General features: G+C 41.9%; 2 protein-coding genes across 2 annotated transcripts in view; one reads left to right on the top strand and one right to left on the bottom strand.

Moving 5' to 3' along the window:
- The first annotated feature begins 275 nt into the window (after positions 1-275).
- LOC104958376 (uncharacterized) lies at positions 276-8,533 on the top strand. The gene is made up of 10 exons (XM_010786096.1): positions 276-1,101; positions 1,763-1,853; positions 1,941-2,022; positions 3,055-3,105; positions 3,551-3,684; positions 4,500-4,621; positions 4,759-5,107; positions 7,975-8,082; positions 8,201-8,297; positions 8,440-8,533. Exons 1-10 carry the CDS (start codon positions 376-378, stop codon positions 8,531-8,533), a joined length of 1,854 nt encoding a protein of 617 aa, XP_010784398.1. The 5' UTR covers positions 276-375.
- A 782-nt stretch (positions 8,534-9,315) lies between these two features.
- Positions 9,316-19,281, bottom strand: part of tex14 (testis expressed 14, intercellular bridge forming factor) — an 18,963-nt gene continuing 8,997 nt past the window's right edge. Inside the window, exons 5-13 of the mRNA XM_010786095.1 lie at positions 14,666-14,811; positions 14,093-14,171; positions 13,771-13,904; positions 12,936-13,025; positions 12,259-12,382; positions 11,601-11,779; positions 11,170-11,321; positions 10,206-10,396; positions 9,316-9,489 (exon numbers count right to left, since the gene is read on the bottom strand). Coding sequence (XP_010784397.1) covers positions 9,316-9,489; positions 10,206-10,396; positions 11,170-11,321; positions 11,601-11,779; positions 12,259-12,382; positions 12,936-13,025; positions 13,771-13,904; positions 14,093-14,171; positions 14,666-14,811 — 1,269 coding nt within the window. The remainder of the gene's footprint in view (positions 9,490-10,205; positions 10,397-11,169; positions 11,322-11,600; positions 11,780-12,258; positions 12,383-12,935; positions 13,026-13,770; positions 13,905-14,092; positions 14,172-14,665; positions 14,812-19,281) is intronic.

Below are 19,281 nucleotides of genomic sequence, written 5' to 3'. Positions count from 1 at the left end.
ATAATCATACTGTATGTTGCTGTCCACTAGATTCTGTTGATATGCTCCCCAGATTAAGAGCAGCATGAAAACAAACAATCCATTGCGGAGGCTACGGTAGAAATTGCCGGGATTTGCGTTTTTACACCCGTAATGTCTGACCAATTGTTGAACAGCATTTCCGAGCACATGACTTGTGTTTAAAGTTTATAGTCCGTTTGAGTTTTGCCCGTTTGAACGCAAACCGAACCTTCTGAAAAATGAAACAATGTAACAAACTGTGGTCTGGTGCGCACCAGAAAACGGACTATTAGGTGTGAATGCACCCTAAAACACCTAATAGTTTAGAACTGTGTAAGCGGTGTATGCTTCAGGCACATAATCAATCACAAAAGGATGACCTCAAACCCTCCCTCAGTTGTCCACAGACCCACATATGTGCAGAGACAGGTTTTCCTGGACCAACAGCTGCTCAGAGAGCCAGAGCTGGAGAGAGAAAGGGATGGATGTACAGAGGGAGAACCTGTCCACCATCAGGTGTACCCTTACCCAGAGCCAGTTAGTGTTGAGGAAGAACCTGAGGCGGAGACAGACACAGACGGGGAAATGGTGGAGCAGCTGGACGACCTTCGGCTGTCAGAAAGAGAAACGGATCATCAGATCAGCACCATGGCTGTCAACCTCAAAGTGAGCTGGGAGCTGCTGCAGCAGGCCAGCAGGAGCCTGGACACAGTGGAGCAACACATAGAGGAGGACCCACTGGACCAACTGCTCAGAGATGCTCCATCTGATATCCAAACAGACTCCTCCTCCAACTATTCAGGAGTCAGTTCGGCTGTTGGACCACCTTCAAAGAAGTACAGTGTGATACCTCAGGGAGGAGAGGATTGGGGGAAGAGCCTGGAGGCCCAGCTCCTGAGCAGAGAGTGGGAACTGCTGAGCCAGGAAGACCTGTCTTTATGGCTCAGTAACTACCCCCTTAAAGAGCATCAGGAAGAGGAGGGTGGGTCCTCAGACCACTACATGACAGTGGCTGCTGATCTCAGCACAGAGGAGCAGAGCCACTACATGTCAGCTGTGGACGGCAGCCTTCCCTATATCATTTCTGGGAACAAGCAGCAGGTACAACAACACTGTGTTTTTTACACTTTTTTGAACACATTTTTCTATGTTGAGTATATGTCACAACTTTGTGAGGTTCTTATTTTTATCAGCAACACTCATTTCCACTGTCAATGAACAGAGCACCACAGGAAACACATTTATTAATATCAATAAATTATAACAGAAATTAAAATTGTCCTTTTTAGATATAAGAGGTTAAAACTGATAACACATGCAATTGAAAATGTGTGACAAGGTAAAAGTATTGTAGATTTAGGCAAAGCAATTGATAACAGACTTAAAAAAGCAATGCCAGAATTCAGACCTTTGTTAGTACTTAGAATTGTTTGAGGAGTGTTGTACTTCATGTAGTAGGGGGTTTGTAATGGGCAAATCACACCATTAAGACCACGAGGCATAAATACAAAAACATGCAACGATAAATATAAAACCAAAATGGAATAGTTAAGATGCACATGTTGGGATTACGTGAATACATACAAGCTTAAGAGAATGCCCATCTTGGCGTATACCCAGTGTATACAACTGTTTATTACAATCAGCACATCAGCTGTGTATGTGGACCAAACTGTGAAAAACCTTTTGTTGCTTTGACTGAAATGCATTCAGTGACCTCAAATTCATTGTCTTTTATGCAAACATGATTTGTCCCCTCAAGACATCCAGTTCAGAAGAAGATGCAGATGTTACTGTGGAAGTGTGCAAGCCTGCACCTAGGGAGAGTCGCCTGCAGGATACTCACAACACTCGTAAGCTATTGATATTGTGAAAAATGGGAGAAAGATTTTTGCAAAGTGGCATAAATATTTACCAAGTTTCTCTGTTTCCCTCCTCAGACGATGAAAACAACTTTGAGAAAATAGACACTGATCCAGATGTCAGTGGAACACTGGCTCAATGTACACCCAAAACTAACATGTAAGAAGTAAGAACACTAACATGCTAGCTTTATATTGTAGGTGCATTGATGGCAAAGATACGTTACTCCACAGGGACAATATATGATACTTCAGAAATATATAATGTACATAATGTATTTGTGTAGGCGTATCAGTGCTCTCTTTCTCCAGACAAGCTGAAATGTCTTATCCTGGGCTTATTCTCTTAGAGCAAGGGTGCCCAATACGTCGATCGCACAGGCAGTGTGGGTAGATCGCATGGCATTAAAAAAAAAAAGTTAGCCTATCATCCATCCTGACTATGACATTTGCCACTTGATTGACGTACAGGTAAGCCAGTCTGAGATCTCATCTACTCTAACACGCAGTTAGAATACAATAGAATGGGAGGGATGAAACCCTCTTTAATGGTCACACATGCAGAGCACACAGCACACGCAGTGACATTTGTTCTCTGCATTTAACCCATGCTAGTACCAGGAGTCTAGTACTAGCATGCGCGGTCAACCATGCCAGCTGCAAATCACCGGCGAGCTGATTACCTTGAAAGCCTTCCAATTTATACCATTCTACTAAAGAAAGGGTATCAAATTGACGTAATGACCAAAAATGTACAGTACTTGTATTGTGCCATACGGGTTCATGCAGTTATGCAAGGTACACCAAAATAATGTAGGCTATACTCAGTGGGCCCTATATATATAAATAAGTATATGTTCAGCATTTTTTATGTAGGTAGACAGGCCCGCCCCTCCCCACATGCAGATCACGCACACTGCGTGGGGCCTCACATCGCGGAGGGAGCCTCATACCCCCCCCCACCCCTGTCGACGCTCGCAGCACAGAGGGCCTCATGACTTTACGTGGGGCCACAGATTGGGCCCTGTAGGTAGATCATTTGGACTTGGACATTTTAAAAGTAGCTCCCAAGCTGAAAAAGTGTGGTCACCCCTGTCTTAGACACACCTGAGTGGTTATGAGACATGACATATTTAGAACACGTCGGAAAAACTGTGACCCACAAACAAAACATTTGCTTTTCCATTTAAAGTCTCCCATCAGCACCGCTCCAACACATGCCTCGGATGATCCATGCTAACAAGTGAGCCCTGTTTAAAGAAACAATTGATGTTTAAATAGAAAATGTATTTTCAAAGCTAGTCATTTAAAGCACCCTCCTGATTTGTGTGGGAATTACTCTGGCAGAAATCATGTAATGATGTGATTTTTTCACATACAGACTCATATTGTAACTGCTCATGCACACATTGAACATGTATTGTTGGCCTCTGAGCCTAGTTTTGACCTGTTTAATAAATTAACAGACTTTAAATAATGTACATTAATAAATACTATATATTTGGTCGTAGCTAATTTATACTGTAAAGTGTTAGGTTATAAGGTCCATCCCACAGTAATGTTTCTCCTTAGAAGCTGATCTTTGTGTGTGTGTGTGTGTGTGTGTGTGTGTGTGTGTGTGTGTGTGTGTGTGTGTGTGTGTGTGTGTGTGTGTGCGTGTGCGTGTGCGTGTGCGGGTGTGTGTGCAGGGCTCAGTTAGACATGGCTCTGCTAGCTGAACTCTCCAGCATCAAAGCCTCTCCAGCTCCGGCTCAGGAGAAGCTCTGCAGTATCTCTGTCAGCGGACGCGGCCCCCCCTGTAACAGTACCCCACGTAGCCCAGGTAAAACCACACATAATGTTCTCTTTTATGAAAATACCTGTTTGTCACACAATTGGACTTAAGTGTTTTCATCATGAATGTTTGGGAAGTTCTCCCAAGTTTAAAGCTACTACTAATAACTGTGGAGGTGGAACTCTCTAACATTTTGAACCTGCGTGAGAAATGCAAAGCAAACTTAACACTGTGTGAGATCTACACTGCAGAGTGGTGGTGCAGTGATGATGATTTTTCTAATGCTGACCCAGAAGATTTGGAAATATTTCACAAAATAATATCTTTAGCATACAAACATTTATGATACTTACACATTTTGTTGAGCAAGGTAATCTCCACATATTAACCCCACTTTCAGATTTTTGAAGCGTAAATGTAATCTCCAGAAGCAAACAGCTAACATTAGGCTGTAAATGCATGACTGCTAAGCTAAAGGCTAGTCTCCTTAAAGCTTCGGACATTTATCAGTTGGGTCATTTCTGACGTATTTCATGTTGTAGAACAAAATGTGAAAATCTCTTAAGCTTGTATCAACTTCAGATCTCACAGGAATTGGTGAAACGCTGACTTAATTCTTGGTTTTAGGAGTAATTCCTGCACCACTATATGTAGATGGACAGGAGGGGGAATACAGCAAAGATCCTGTTTGGAGAACCAGGTTTCTCGCTGTGACATAAAAACTATAATAATAAACGGCAGAAGGGCAACTGTAACCTGGACTTGCATCTTATGTGCATTGATAGATATTTGATAAACATTTCAAATAAAATGTCCAGTACAGGAGAACATAAGTGACATGAGGTATTTCCCTGTTTTGACAGACGTACGCCGACGTGTGATGACAGGTTTCATTGAGGCCAATCTCCAAGACTCCCCTGTGTGCGACCCCCCCACCCCTGTGTATCAGCAGTCTGAGAGCTTCACCACACCAAGAGACACCTCAGTAAAGCTCACTCATTTCATTATCCTCACTCGTGAAGGACCCAAACAAACATAGTGTTAACGTGCCTCCTTTTAATTCACTCATTCGTACTTCACATTTGCATTTACGTGTCCATTTCTTTGCCCCCACCTTTCAAGGTAGACTCTGACAGCAGTCTCCAGGGCTTCTTCACCACATGCCAGGAGGAAGAGGTGTCAGAGACTGCCTCTACTGTGGAAGGAGAGGGAATGGTAGAACAGGAGGAAGGAGAGGGAGAAGAAGCTTCTGATCAGACGGAGGAGAGTCAGGAGGAAGTGGGTCCAACAGGTGTACCAGTGGAGGAAGAGGAGGAGGAGGGCAGGGCGGAGGAGGAGGAAATGGAGGAAGGATTACAGATGGTCAAGGAGTGCACTGAAGGAGAAGAAAACATGGAAGCGGAGGAAGGAAAAAGTAATGATGAAGAAGGTAGTGAGGAGGAAGAGCATGACTGTTGTGACCCACAGAGAGGTGAGGACCAACAGCAGCATGGATTCTGATGATCAGTCAGTATTCTGAAGCATTAAACATGAAGAATAAAAAAACAATGCTGCTCTAACTCCCAATCATACATTCATGTTAGTTAAATGACCATATTTTATACAAGTATCTCCTGAAATTTGGCAAAGTATTATTTTATAAGTATATACTAGGGATGCTCCGATCGCCAATTTTGGGGCCGATCGTCGGAATCAGTATCGGCCTATACCGATATACCGATCGCCGATCCGATCGAGTGGGCGGGGATCTTCCATTTAAAGTGATGTTTAAAACTCAGTTAATGGGGCTTCCACAAACAACAACCAACAAAATTATTACATTCAAATTAAGTACATTATTCAAGTTTACATTAACTTTGGAGAATAACACGGGATAGATGAGCGGAAGCTCTCTCTCCCTCTCTCCTGACAGTCTGTCAGTATCTCACGCAGCTCACTGATCCAGTAATGAGTGACCCGACAGTGAAGAATAAATATATTTATAACTAGTTTAGCTTGTTCCAGAGTTAGATCAAATAGCTAAGTGTGTTAGGTCTAACTCTTGAGTGTGTGGTTTTGCTCCCTCACCGGTCCTGTCACAGCGGGTGGAAGCTGCAGGAAATTTTCTGCTCACACACGTTGCATACCGCTATTTTACTGTCATTTTCGGACACCTTAAAATACTGCCAGACTGGTGAAGCCCTTTTGGCGAGCTTGTTTTGCCGCGCACAGAAAAGTGTCATGTATTTTACGTCATCATTTTACGTCATCCGATCGGCTCTCTCGATCGGTATTTTGAGAGCACCGATCGATCGGAGCATCCCTAGTAGTGTTTCTTATTGAAGTCACTTGAACACAATACAGCGCTTCCTACTTACTGTCATGCAGGGCCGGCCCTTGGCATAGGCAGTATAGGCGAATGCTAAGGGAGCATCAACCCATCGGGGGCGCCAAAAATTGGGGAGAAAAAAAGGGAAAAAAAGTTAGAAATAAAAAGAATTTTTTTTTTTAAATGTCATAACAAAACAATTTCCCGATTTTGGATCAACAAAGTACATCTTATTATCTTATACTAACATAACTACGCCTATATTGCGTACAGCGTCCATAAACTATGGCTTTATGGTTTTAGTGTGCAATTATAGGTTTACATTTTGTTTTAGTATTAATTTAAAATAAATCAAACTCCCAAAAAACGTATACAGCTTCTGTGTGCTTTTATTAACATTGGAATTTACTGTGTAAGCCGGCACGGGAGGGGGGGGGAGGGCTTTAGAGAGCTCTCTCCTGAAAGACTAAGCGGCTCTGATAACCTCAGCTCAGTGAGGTATGTGATCATTATAGTTATAAAAAAATAAGAGAATAAATGAAAAACAGGTATAAAATACTATATGACAGTAAAGAAAAGTTGTTATTAATAAACGAAAATACAGTTTAAAAGGGGAGTCATTTGTAAAATATCCATAAAGAAAAAGAAACAGTTCTGTTTCATCTGGGTGTTGAGAGATGTATCCATAGATCTCCTAATGTTCCTCTCAAAGTGTACCAGATTGATGCTTTTAACTTCAATATTAAGAAAAAATAATCTTCCCGGGGGAGCATGCCACTGGACCCCCCTAGGGGAGGTTAGGTCCACCCCCCACTTAAATCATGTTCAAATGGATAGGATACTAAATACATTTGCACACATCTTGTGTCCATATCTTTCTGTTTTGGTGGTCATGCGCCAGCTAAAATCTTGCCTAGGGCAGCAAATTGGTCAGGGCCTGCTGTCATGTATTCATTTGAGCAGATTTGATGGCGCATTGCAGTCACCTACTGGGTTTACTGGATTAACGCATAGGTTATAAATAAAGAAAATAAAAGAAATTATTGGAAAATTATTAGAAAATAATAAATATTTGAATAAATATATTAAATAAATTAGTGTATAATTTATCTGAAGTCTTCCCAAGCAAATAGGTTTTATTACTTTACTAAGCACCCCATGGTGAGTAGCAAACATCTAAAGTGATGTATCATTAACAGTAAAGTATAGCAGCGCAGTGGGGCTGCGGCTCCTTCACAGTAAAAGCCACATTGTGGTTTACCAGCTCTATGCTTTTAATGTGAAGCAGCAGCAGGAGGTCACATTAGAACTAGCTTAATATATCCGGCTGTGAGAGTTCGTACTTATTCTCATCAATTCAATCAAATGACTGTGACACAGTCCTGTGAATGTTGTGCAGGGGGGGGGGGTGGACTCCATCAGTAACAATGAATATGATATACAGACAGCTTTCTGGAAATACCTTGGGCTTCAAAAACTTTAATGGATCCTTATAATTAATTTACTTTGTTTTGAAATATCTGTTGACATGTGTTCTTTATCTTTTTTAAGTTCTTAAATATATCTTTTAATACATTTATCTATAACTAGTTTAACATTTACGGAAGAGGATTAGGGCCACATGAAAAAAATATTTGGGGGATGTGAAAACATTTTAAGATTTTTTTGAATTCTGACTTTAATCTCAGAATCGCACTGGTAACTTTCTCGAACAAAATAAATAAAAGTCAAAAATATATTTGTTTTAGTTCTGATTAAAAGGAAAAAATAAAATGTTCTGAGAGAAAAGTCAGAATTCTGAGATTAAAGTCAGAATTCTGACTTTTTTCTCCCAAAAAATATTTTTTTTAGTTCTGAGAAAAAAGTCAGAATTCTGAATTTAATCGCAGAACAAAAAATACATAAATGTTTCATGTAAAAACTAAACTTGAATTAAAATGTATTAAAAATATCAAAGGTATAATTTTATGTACCACCCCTCACCACTACCCAGATGTTAAAAGCTTTATGCATTTGGCTTTGTTTCCCAGCTGTGGGGTCAGAAGTGATGGAGGAGGATGAAGAAGAAGACATTGATGACAGGAAGGAAATTGCAGGCAATGTTGAAGAAGGAGGAGACAACGTGTTGATGAAGATCCGTAAGCAAACAGACATGACAATGAAGCAAATAATCCAATGTCTGGCCTTTAAAGTGGAACGGCAATGTGTGTTTACTGCCACTAACTCTAAAAGTCTTGGATGTATGTGTGTGTTCAGGTGAGCTCGCTGCTGACCCAGTGGCTGCCCCCCATCAGATAGAGCTCAGGGTGTCTCCAGGCTCACAGAGTCCCAGCGTCTTTGATGACACCAACAGGTGTGTGTTTTTAGACTTTTTTTGTCATTCATGTCATCTGCTTCACTTTTGACCTTAAAAATATAGAATTTCAGGATTTCAGACTTTGGGCGAGTCTTTGTAATGCAGCATGAGTGTGTGTGTTTGTGTGTTCTCTTTTCAGAGCCCATTCAACACTAGATGACGTGCTGCAGGGCTATTTAGAGGAGGGCACCACAAAGAGCCCAGTTGCAAGTAAAAGTGTCACCAAATTGTGAGTGTCACGTACAGACCGGCTGCACAATATTTGTAAATCTAAGAAATCACATTATGAAATAGTGTAATATTCAAACTGGAGGAAACAATACTTGTCAAAGGTTAAATGTGTTAAAATACCATTTGAATGAATGGGGAGATGAAGATATCCCGATGCATATTTGCGCGAAAAAAANTAACAAACTGTGGTCTGGTGCGCACCAGAAAACGGACTATTAGGTGTGAATGCACCCTAAAACACCTAATAGTTTAGAAGCATACACCGCTTACACAGTTCTAAACTATTAGGTGTTTTAGGGTGCATTCACACCTAATAGTCCGTTTTCTGGTGCGCACCAGACCACAGTTTGTTACATTGTTTCATTTTTCAGAAGGTTCGGTTTGCGTTCACACGGGCAAAACTCAAATGGACTATAAACTTTAAACACAAGTCATGTGCTCGGAAACGCTGTTCAACCATTGGTCAGACATTAAGGGGGTAAAAACGCCAATTCCGGCAATTCCTACCGGAGCCTCCACCATGGAGCATCGGCACTTTCGGCAGGTTATTCTTATGCTGCTGTTAATCTGGAGATCAACAGACAAGCGCCCCGAGACCACCTATTTTAGCGGACCGGAGTCCGGTTGTTTAGTTCACTTAAGAGGTCTTGGATTGTGTTCACACCGACCCAAATGAACCGCACCAAGCGGTTAAACGCACCAGGGTTCGATTCAACCGGACTATACAAGGCAGGTGTGAACGCACCCTTATTATATTTACACATGGATTGTGGATCTTCTCACACTAATCACAGTGAGGCAAATCTTTCTCCATAACATGGGAAGCCTTTAAGTTTGTGTTGTGCTCAGTACCGCTCTCTTCTGGTTCCCCAACGATGGTATGCCAGTTCGGGGTCTTGACCTCAGGCTCCAGATCTTCTTCTGCGTCCGCACTTAACTCTTCCTCCAGGGAAAACGTCTGTAGCAAACACACACAGAAAAGTGTATTATGCAAGATGACAATGTATTTGTTCCATGGTGCATGTATTATTTGCAACATTATAACTGAACATATTACAGGAATTGTGTTGACCAGGGGTGTTAAGTTGATCTTCCACACTTGTATGTCTGATTGTGTGCCTGTCTGTCTGTTATTCTTTACATTATAGTAGTGGTGGTCACACATGTCAGGGCATGTGCATGATATGTCTGTTTGAAATGGAATACCTGTATCTAACTGGGAATGTTGTTAATGGCATTGGAAGAAGTACTCAAAGCTTTTAATCTAAAGTGAAACTATTAGGCTTACTATTAATACCGCACATTAAAAGTGCAGTATATGGCCCTACATTCCTTTGATGTAAAAAAACACAAGAAGTAAGTAACAGTTAGAGTTGAGCATTTAGCTCTAAGTTCTTTGGGTGAACAATCAGTTAAAATTGCAACATAATTCAATATTTAGGATTTCACCATTACAATAAATAGAGCTGTTAGGACCCCTTTATGATGTTGCCTACCTTGCCTTACAGTTAAGTGAACCAGACTGTTTTTCACAGGTGTTTCTGACCCTAGTGGAATTGGGTTTGTAATGCAGCTACGTTATTGCAGTGTGGACAGGAGTCGTGTAAGAGCAGTTTTTGAGGAGTACAACAGGCCAAGAGATGGACCCGTTCCGAATGGGCACTGCTCCGGTACCTGGATGTCCTGTTGCAGAGTGCAGCTCAGACTATGCAGGCTGCAGGTGCGGTCCTGTGGGGGGGGCTGCAGGCCTGTCTGCACCACATCATAGTACGGCTGTGGAAGCATGCTATCTGCAGCCAGAACCCGTCCTGCATCTATCTCCTTCTTGATAGTGTCCAGGTCTGCTGTGCCCCATGGTTCACTGTCTGAAACAAAGCATAACACTTGGAGACGTTTTCCTTTTCAACAAACTGTCACATCATCTATATCTGAAAACTACAGGAGGTGCTTCCCTGCTGTTCATTTAGTCATCTTTATATCCAGATTCAAACGCTCAGATGTTATTAGGGACATTTCTTATTTGATAGAGAAAGGAAAAACAAAACAAAACATGGAGCTTACAAAGTTCAATTCTTTTCACGTAATCCTTTTTTGAGACCCCAACAAAAACCCTCTGAACCATAGAAAAAGCAACAACTTAGTGGTGAAGGAATGAGTTGTATAACCCGGAAATGAGTTAGCATTTTACTAATTCCAGTTCACAGATTTTTGGTTAGATGTCTGAAATCAAATCTGTGGTTAACACAAGCTTTAGAGATGTTTTGTTCTAAATCCGTCAGTAAATATCTCACTGGTGAATGTCTAAAGCTTCTATGCATCGTAAAAACAGAGGTTAATAACTAATGTTTAAATGAGAGAACTAAATGTTATCACGCCAAACATTAGCCACCTTTAGCTTAGCGCAGGTGATGCGCAGCCATGCAACTGTGATGTAGTTACTTTACCACCAAACATTAGTTTTTTACTTCTGGAGATTGCATTTAGGCTTTTAAAAACCTTTTTAAAGGGAGGTTTTTGGAGGGAGCCCTTGATGCTAAATTCCAGGTCAGCCTACAAAAATATGACACAACTGCACCGCTCTATTCCCTGACATACAATGTTTCGGTCTATAATGGGGTGCGAAGGATGTGAGAGCTACTTGTGTAGAGTTCCTGGATTAGAGCACACAGACTATAGATGTCCGCCTGCACTGTGCACGGTCGCTGCTTGATGACCTCTGGAGCCGCCCATCTGTAGAGACTGGGGGGCAGGACTATGTGCATGGGGGGTTTGACACATTTCCTTTGACTGCTGGAGAAATACACACAGAATATAATTACTACCTCTTAATACTATTCTTTTAGGAAATATTCCTCAGGTTTGCTGTTATCTGTCTCATTGAAAATGAAATCCAATTTCATCTACCCAGTTATTAATATGTACAGATGTACTGCATATACAACAGTTTAAACATTACGATATGTCATAATGTCATACTTCTTGTTCTTGGTTATACACTGAAAAACATGCAATGTGTATAAACAAACAAAGTTTGATTGTTTACAACAGACTATGCCTAGGTCTGCCTACCTTGGGACCATGAAGCCTAAACATGTTAGTTTGGCCACAGTGAGCTTTGTGAGGACCACAGAGTGTGAAGACAGGCTCCTCATCACCAGACCTGTCCTGTGGAGGAACTGCAGACCCTCGACCACCTGCAGCAGCACCGACAGCAGCCACCTCTCCTGCAGCACGGGAAACTCTGCACGCTGCGCACACCAAACACACGCATGCATGCACGCACACGCACACACACTTTTTAAGGATTTTTTAAATGCCATTTAGAATAATATCTTGACAAATAAAAAATGAAAATCCCTGCAGACAAGCATAAATGTTGTTGGTCCTGTTATCGTGGTATAGTGATCTGTTTGACTAAAGTATTTTGAAATTGCAATGTAAGAAAGGGTGTTAAAATCCTACTGCCTATGAAATGTATTTCAGACATCGTAAAACTAGCTAAGGCCTTATTTCTTTATTTTTAAATACAACGCTTTCAATAAAAAAATGTGGAAAGGTTGAAATGTGGGGAAACAAGCAAAGGATTTTCCTATATATTTTAGTTTTGTTTGGCATCATCCCACCCAGTATGATAGTCCACACAAATACACAGCATCCAATCACAAATCTAAATATAAAGAGCAAATCATACAAGTGGTCTTAACCAGTGTCTGAGTGTCTTTGTTACCCTGTTGTGCAGCAGGTTGTGCAGAGAGCCGATTTCTACTGGTTCAAACACCAAACTGGTTCTCATGAGGTCATCAGACAGACTCACTGCCATCAGCTGCAGCAGCTGAGGGTGGAACAGCTGGCTGACACACACATAAATAAAATGTTGGTTTCAAGTTAGTCATGAATGGAATGTTAGTTTGGGAGAGCTGATATTCTGCTAAATGTTTGCACAGTAAAGTCCAGCCCCCAGGAAGTGAATAAAGCAACACGTTGGTACTACAACTTCCATGTCAACCTGTGCCGTCATCTGGGCTAAAATAAAATGTTCCAGTGGACAAACATTAGGAAAGTAACGTCCGTTAATCATAGAATATCTTTTCGGTAGATTCACTTCTCAGTACAAACGCCGATGGGTGCCGGGCTGGTTAAGGATGGTTAAGGTTAGGCATCGGCCTCAAATAGTTAAGGTCAGGAAAGGCTGCCGGACAGCGAGCCTCACTATTTTACAAATCTAATGTCCAAGGTTTGCTTTTATAAAATCAAGTTCTTGCTGTGCTCCAGACTTTAGAAATCTGGTTATTAAATCATTAAAACTTCTGTGGCAGATTGCACATTTTTGTTAATTTAGAAAATGCCACGAACTAACAACCAAAAAATTACTTTCCCACATACATTACTTCCTGTCTGTCTCACCTGCAGTATTCCTGTTCTATGAGCAGCAGGTCCAGATATGCTGTGCGACTGTCCCTCAGTGTTTTTACTGTCACCCTCGAGCCCCTCCAGCTGTAAATGAAACAAACAAGAGCTCACAATTTGGTCAGTACAGTGATAGCTTATATCATAATAATAATAATATCATGCTGCTTATTAAATAGATTAAATAGATAATACATGTAAATCTTAATCATATTTCCTGCAGTGATGTAAATCAGTAAAGGGGTCTTAATGACTTGAGTTTGACTGATATATTCACTTGTTTTTTTCATTCGATTCCAAGGTACAATATTTAATATTACACTTTGTCTTATCTCATTCGCGGCAGTGGTTCAGTCTCCCGTTCGGACCAAATACACAGCGTGGACTGGTACATGGTGCCAGTTCACCTCCTGGGCCCTGCCGAGGTGCCTTGAGCAAGGCAGCGAACTACCAACTGCTCAGGGCAGTATATCAACTTGGTATGTGATGTGAGTGAAATTAATTGCCCCATTGGGGATCAATAAAGTATATCTTCTTCTTCATTTAATTTGTACAGTACGTATTCCTGTATTTTTGCACTGTTGGAGGGGCCTGATTTAAGTTTTGTATTGCCAACAAGCTTTAACTGTTGTGCATATGACAATAAAACCTTTGAATCCTTTGAATATATCTTCCAATCGTTATTTGATAAAAGGTCCTCTAGCCAGCAGGGGGTGCTGCATTTAACTCTTTCTGCATTTTTGTTTCTCTGCACCACGTGTGAATATTTCTCAACACACATGGAATTCTGATATTCTTCTATGGATCCAGCTAGGCGCATTCATGTTCTTACTTGGTCATTGAGGCCAAAGAGCCACAGGTGAAGGTCAGCACAGGTTCATCATCAGCCGGGGTCAGATCACTATCTCTGATCAGAGGAATAGATGCTGGCACAGCTAATGCCTGGCACTGCTTGTTGACACAAACCTAGACACAAGGAATACTCCAGTTGCTTTATAGTATCCATATGTCACAGCGGCTCCTCTAAACAGAGCCTGTCACAGGTGACATTGGGACAGAGGCAGGGCACAATCACAATCGTCAGCTAAAATGATTGTGACAGCCCTACTAGTGTTACTACCCAACATGTACTGTATACTGTATGAAGTGGTTACCTTTCCAAAGCCTAAACAGTAGGCTGACACACAGGAAGACCTGCTGTTTGTCCTCTTGTTTAACTGCATGTCACATCCACTAAAAGTAGAAAAAATACACCAACATATCAGCTTTATACACTAAACAAAAAACAACAGAACTGCAAAGTTATTTATATGTTCTAATGTTATTCTTTCATACAGTTTGCAAAAATAATTTAAGTAGATAAATTCATCCCAAAGTACACAATTTCTGAAGTGGAATACATAGGCCTGTCTGATTAAGACAATTGTTACACTCCCTGTCCATTTTTTGAATTACAGATTTTGCACTACAATGTATTTTTTAGGACCACTAAGAATTCCTTAGCCGAAAGGGGGGCTTCTATGATGTTTGCTTTCTTCAATAAATTGTCACGGTCTATTCAGGATTGATGTGAAACTACACTCATCTGCTTTCTATACAATTAAATAATGGCCTCTAAAATAAAGTTTTGATACAAAAAACTCCTCAAAGAGAGTAAAACACATTGAAAATGTAACAATATGATGTGGTACACATTTATGATCAACATGTTTTATTTTCTACAATACATTGTTTTTATGCGATCCAGGAGAGATACAGGGTGTAACATGATGGATGTGGATGATTTGGATGGGCTCCAGGAGAGCCTGGTCCGTTCTGGGCTCTGACTCAGCTGCTGCATGGAGGACATGCAACTCTCCAGGAAGTCCTGCATCTGAGCAGAAAAAAGCATTTTTAGTTTCGTGCCTTAGAGCAGGGGTTCCCAACCCCCCGGACCGTGGACCTGTGCCGCGAAATAGCTGTGAGTTAGTAATATTTGCAGAATTATAAATATATACAAATATTTTATCATCATGTTTTTTTCAAAAAGCGTTTAATTTTCGCACCTATACTAGTCATATTATTTAATCCAGTAGCCTAGTTAAACTTTCACCAGAAAACAGTTGAAAATGTTTTTTATGATGTTCCGAGGGATTCGGCGGCTCAGCATAAGGTCTCAGCCTCTCGTGGCCAGGGGTGTAGAGCTATTTGTTTAAGCACCGGGTTGGCAAAACAGGAGAGTCTGTGAACCAGTCTGCCTTGATCATGTCCGGGACTCTCACAGTATCTGCTGCACACAGCTGTTTTATAGAAGGAAAACCTCTTTCACTTCATGAAATGGCAGCATCAGGAGGCAGCGGGACGTGAAGTGCAGCGCCAGCGCGCCGAGAGCTGTGCCTTTTTACGCACCACCTTCACTGTGTTTACCTTCATCAGAACAGCTTAAGAGTGACTGCAAGCTGCTACGTGTTAACCACACACACACCTCTACACACAAACACACCTCTACACATATCGAACTGCCCGATTATCCCCCCTATTACTCGTTTTATGAAGGAGATGTCCGGTCACCAAGGCGCATGATGTGACGGAACGAACGACACTATCATAATATCTTCTGAAAACAAATGCCAGTGTCACACACACACCCACACACACACACACACACACACACACACACACACACCACACACACACACACACACCACACAACAACAAACACACACCACACCACACACACCAACACCCACACACCACACACACCACACACACCACAACACACACACACACACACACACACACACACACAACACACACACGCACACACGCACGACACACACGCCAACACCCTGGCGACCGCGACATCCTTCATAATGCGCCTTCGACTCGTTTTTCCAGCATTCTATCCGTAAATCCTACAAACAAACCAACGTTGATTTATCTGTTTCCCGTTTTGGTTAAAAAACTGATAACTTCGTTTTTTTGGTTTCCTTTTTCCCAAAAGCACCGTTCTCTCTTTTTTTTAAACATTGGTTAATATGTTTTGGATGCATATTGTTCTAGATTTGATTCAGGCTGTACATTTTACATAGTCTCTGTTGCTACCTGCTGGTGAGTAAAATATCTAAAATCAGTTAAAATTGACAACCGGTCGCAATTTTGTATGTGTCTGCCGGTGCCTTCGGCACCAATAAAGGTTGGGAACCCCTGCCTTAGACGAAAACGATTCCATTTGATAGGGATACTTGAGCGTCCATTGATGCATACTGTACTAGAGCCTTTTTCAGTCAGGGGTGTGCCCGATAAAAGGCACGAGTTCAATTAGGGCTGTATTCACACATGGCCTTTCTGACGCGCAAGCGTTCTTTTTGAAAATTGTTCCGATGAGGGTGCAACCACCTTGAGGACAAAGTGCTGCACCCCGGCTTCTTTTTCTGAGCGCTTCAACGTTTTCGTGAAGGCCGCACTTATGCTTCAGAAAAACACTGATGATGTTTAAGGCTTAATTTCCCCGAGTAGCTGGCCGAGCTGACCCTGAACTGTGCTGCTGGTGAGTTTTGTACTTTCATCTACGTGAGCGTATCCATCCTCCTCACTGTATACAGGTTGTCAGCTGACCAGTGAAGTTATTATACAAAGTGTGAGATGAAGCATGTGTTCTGGTTGATGAAGAGGGACGTTGTGGGCCACATATGTAGCCATTTCTGTGTTTGGTACGATACATGTTTTTTAGGTCACTATAGGTGGTGGCGTGTCATTGGATTTGTGTGGGACGTTTGTGCTTATATCCGGTTGCTTTTACCTGCGCACTTGGTAATAGATGGGGGTGGGGGAGTGAGCTACGAGAAGGACAATTTTTGTTGATCCGCACGCACGAATATCAAGGGATTTCGCTTATGGATATGGATATTGCATTTTTTGCTTTGAAATAAAAGGTCAAACGCGAACTTTTGGAAAGACTGAGTTTTTGCTGTCCCAGGTGTTTTTATTCTCTTGTTTAGTCCCTCGCGGCACTGCTTAAATTACTGCCACAATTTAGTCAACAAACAGGACTTGTACCACAGCGTGGATCTACGGAAATCAAGGATATATACGGAGATGTCCGTAGGATTGATGGTGCGCGTGTGGAATTAAAAGCAGAACATTGACTACGCCGTGTTCTGACCGCTGTTATTGGAGAGCGGCTTAAGAAACTTCAGCGTATGCGGGAGGATAAAGACTGACGGCATTCCACACGCATCAGGATGGCGAGCGGTATGTGAACTTTTCATTCATGCTGGTGTGAAATGTTTGTTAGAAATCAGTGGTGAATAATACTGCTGACGATGTCCCATTGGGACTTATTGCTTTGCGTGTGTATGGTTTGTGCGGCTAGAGGTTGTTTATTGTCGGCGGCTGTGATTATTGAGCGTTTGGCTGTGTGGATTCGTAGCTTTTTTTGGTACATTCATTAAAACATTAAAGGAGATGTTAATAGTGGATCAACTTCAGATGGTCAATGTGGCAAAAATGGATGAACAAAAGAGGAGTTGCTACTCACTGCCAAGGCTATGGCAAATAAAATGGGAAAGCTCCAAAAAGGAACGTTCAATCAAAGGTTCACAAATGAAAAGTCTGTGATTAAAACACATGAAGGATCTCATGGCAAAGGATGACAACGCCTTCACAAATACAACCCAACTGGAACATTTGAATTCAACTTGTTAAGAGGACCACCCCTGTGTTACACAAGTTCTGTAATTCCTCTTCTTCCTGCGGACGAACAGGAAAAAACGACTGTATTTGTTTCCCTCAATTGAGATATCTGATGAACCACCCAACAAAGTATGTCTTCATGTTTTCAAAACAATCTGTGAAAATGTTGAAACTTCTGAAGCACAAGAGGAAATAAAACCAAGCGACAGTGTTTCAGACAACATGAGGAAGCATTGGTCTTGCAAGTGGAGCTCTGCTGGAACCAGGGTCCAGTTGTTTCAACTACATCATCATGCATCCAGCTGAGGCTGCCATGCCGCGGTCTCATGGCACGACAAGCGTGTTATTAAAAGACAAGCAATGCATTTGGATGAACAAGAGGAAGAGCTCAGGAAAAAGAAGAACAGCTCAGGAAAAAGAGGGAGCATTAGAATGGAAGTTGGAAAAAGCCGCCATCAATTGGCTATAATGAATGTGCTAAGACGCTCGGAAAGGTCTCATGCGCAAGTAACAACATCCTCCAATGGCATGCATTCTTTATTGGAAAGGGACGAAAGGAAGCCACACTCAGTGCTCGGGAGGCAAAAAACATTTGATGCTGACACAAACAGGCTACAGGTGGCCAGTCTGACGTACAGTTTTCGCACAGAGAACATGAGTAGAGATATGGACATCTTGCAACATCAAGCCACAAGAAGCTCAGAGGCCAGTATACTTTCAAGTTCATCACAATCACATCCACCGTTAACAGTCACCAAAGCATCTCCCAGCAGCACTGGCACCAGCAGCAGTGCCTCAGATCCTTTAATTAATGTCTTGGAAAGGCAAAATGAAATCCTCCATGTTGGTTCAGCACAGTCTCTTTCTTTTCTGCTAAGAGACATTCTGATTTTGATGGTTCTCCGTTTCAATTATTCAAGCATTCATAAGAGCTTTGGAGCACAGCATTGAGGAGAGACTCACAACCCTAAAGACTGCCTGTATTTTCTCGACGTATCAGCCAGGGGGCAGCCTTTGTCAGAAGCTGTCAGCTATGGCCCATGACGAGGATATCCAAGGCAAAGGCTTTTTGCTACAGGAGGCTTTTGTACATGCACAGGAAAATGTTCGGCCTACATGAAATAAGGCTCTTTCTTTGCAGCCATAAAGAGTAGAAGATGTGCGAGCTCTCAAGCTTACGGGGTCTCTTTCTGAGAGGATGCTGCAACGTCATGGGAAGAGTGAATACATGTGTGGAGTTGACCATGCCAGCAATATGCTAGCATCATCAAAAAGTAGTTGCCCTACAAATATAGGGGACAAATGGAGAACCTGGGCCTAGACTTACGGAAAGCAGGGCGGAGAGCTACATTCATGGATATTGTTCAACTTCATTGAAAAGACAGGTGGATATTGTGAGCAATCCACTGTTTGATGATATCACAGGATACTCCACCGCAGCAACAAGATGTGAGGAAAGCTAAGTTTGAACCTCGTTCAGGATGAGGGGAAGCAGCTTTGCTCATACCAATTACGACAGCGGAACAGAAAGGGAACCCTGAATAAGAATGAAGGAGAGAGGCTCACAGGTACAACGTGTTTGCCTGTTTTGTGGCGGTGTGGACATTACTTGGATCTGTGTTTATCAACTGGAAAGAAAGGCTCTAGTGAGAAAATCGCTTTCTATATG

This window comes from Notothenia coriiceps, unplaced genomic scaffold (genome assembly GCF_000735185.1).
Source record: "Notothenia coriiceps isolate Sejong01 unplaced genomic scaffold, NC01 NC01_scaffold00028797, whole genome shotgun sequence".
NCBI lineage: Eukaryota > Metazoa > Chordata > Actinopteri > Perciformes > Nototheniidae > Notothenia > Notothenia coriiceps.
Note: the sequence above shows the minus strand (reverse complement) of the source record. Positions and strands in the feature narration are given on the sequence as shown.

What these genes read in the sequence shown, in the direction of transcription:
- LOC104958376 (XM_010786096.1), top strand. Translation starts at nt 376, where the DNA reads ATGACCTCAAACCCTCCCTCAGTTGTCCACAGACCCACATATGTGCAG. An exon ending in GCAGGATACTCACAACACTC is followed by an intron (nt 1,854 to 1,940) that starts GTAAGCTATTGA and finishes TTCCCTCCTCAG; the next exon opens with ACGATGAAAACAACTTTGAG. An exon ending in CGGATGATCCATGCTAACAA is followed by an intron (nt 3,106 to 3,550) that starts GTGAGCCCTGTT and finishes GTGTGTGTGCAG; the next exon opens with GGCTCAGTTAGACATGGCTC.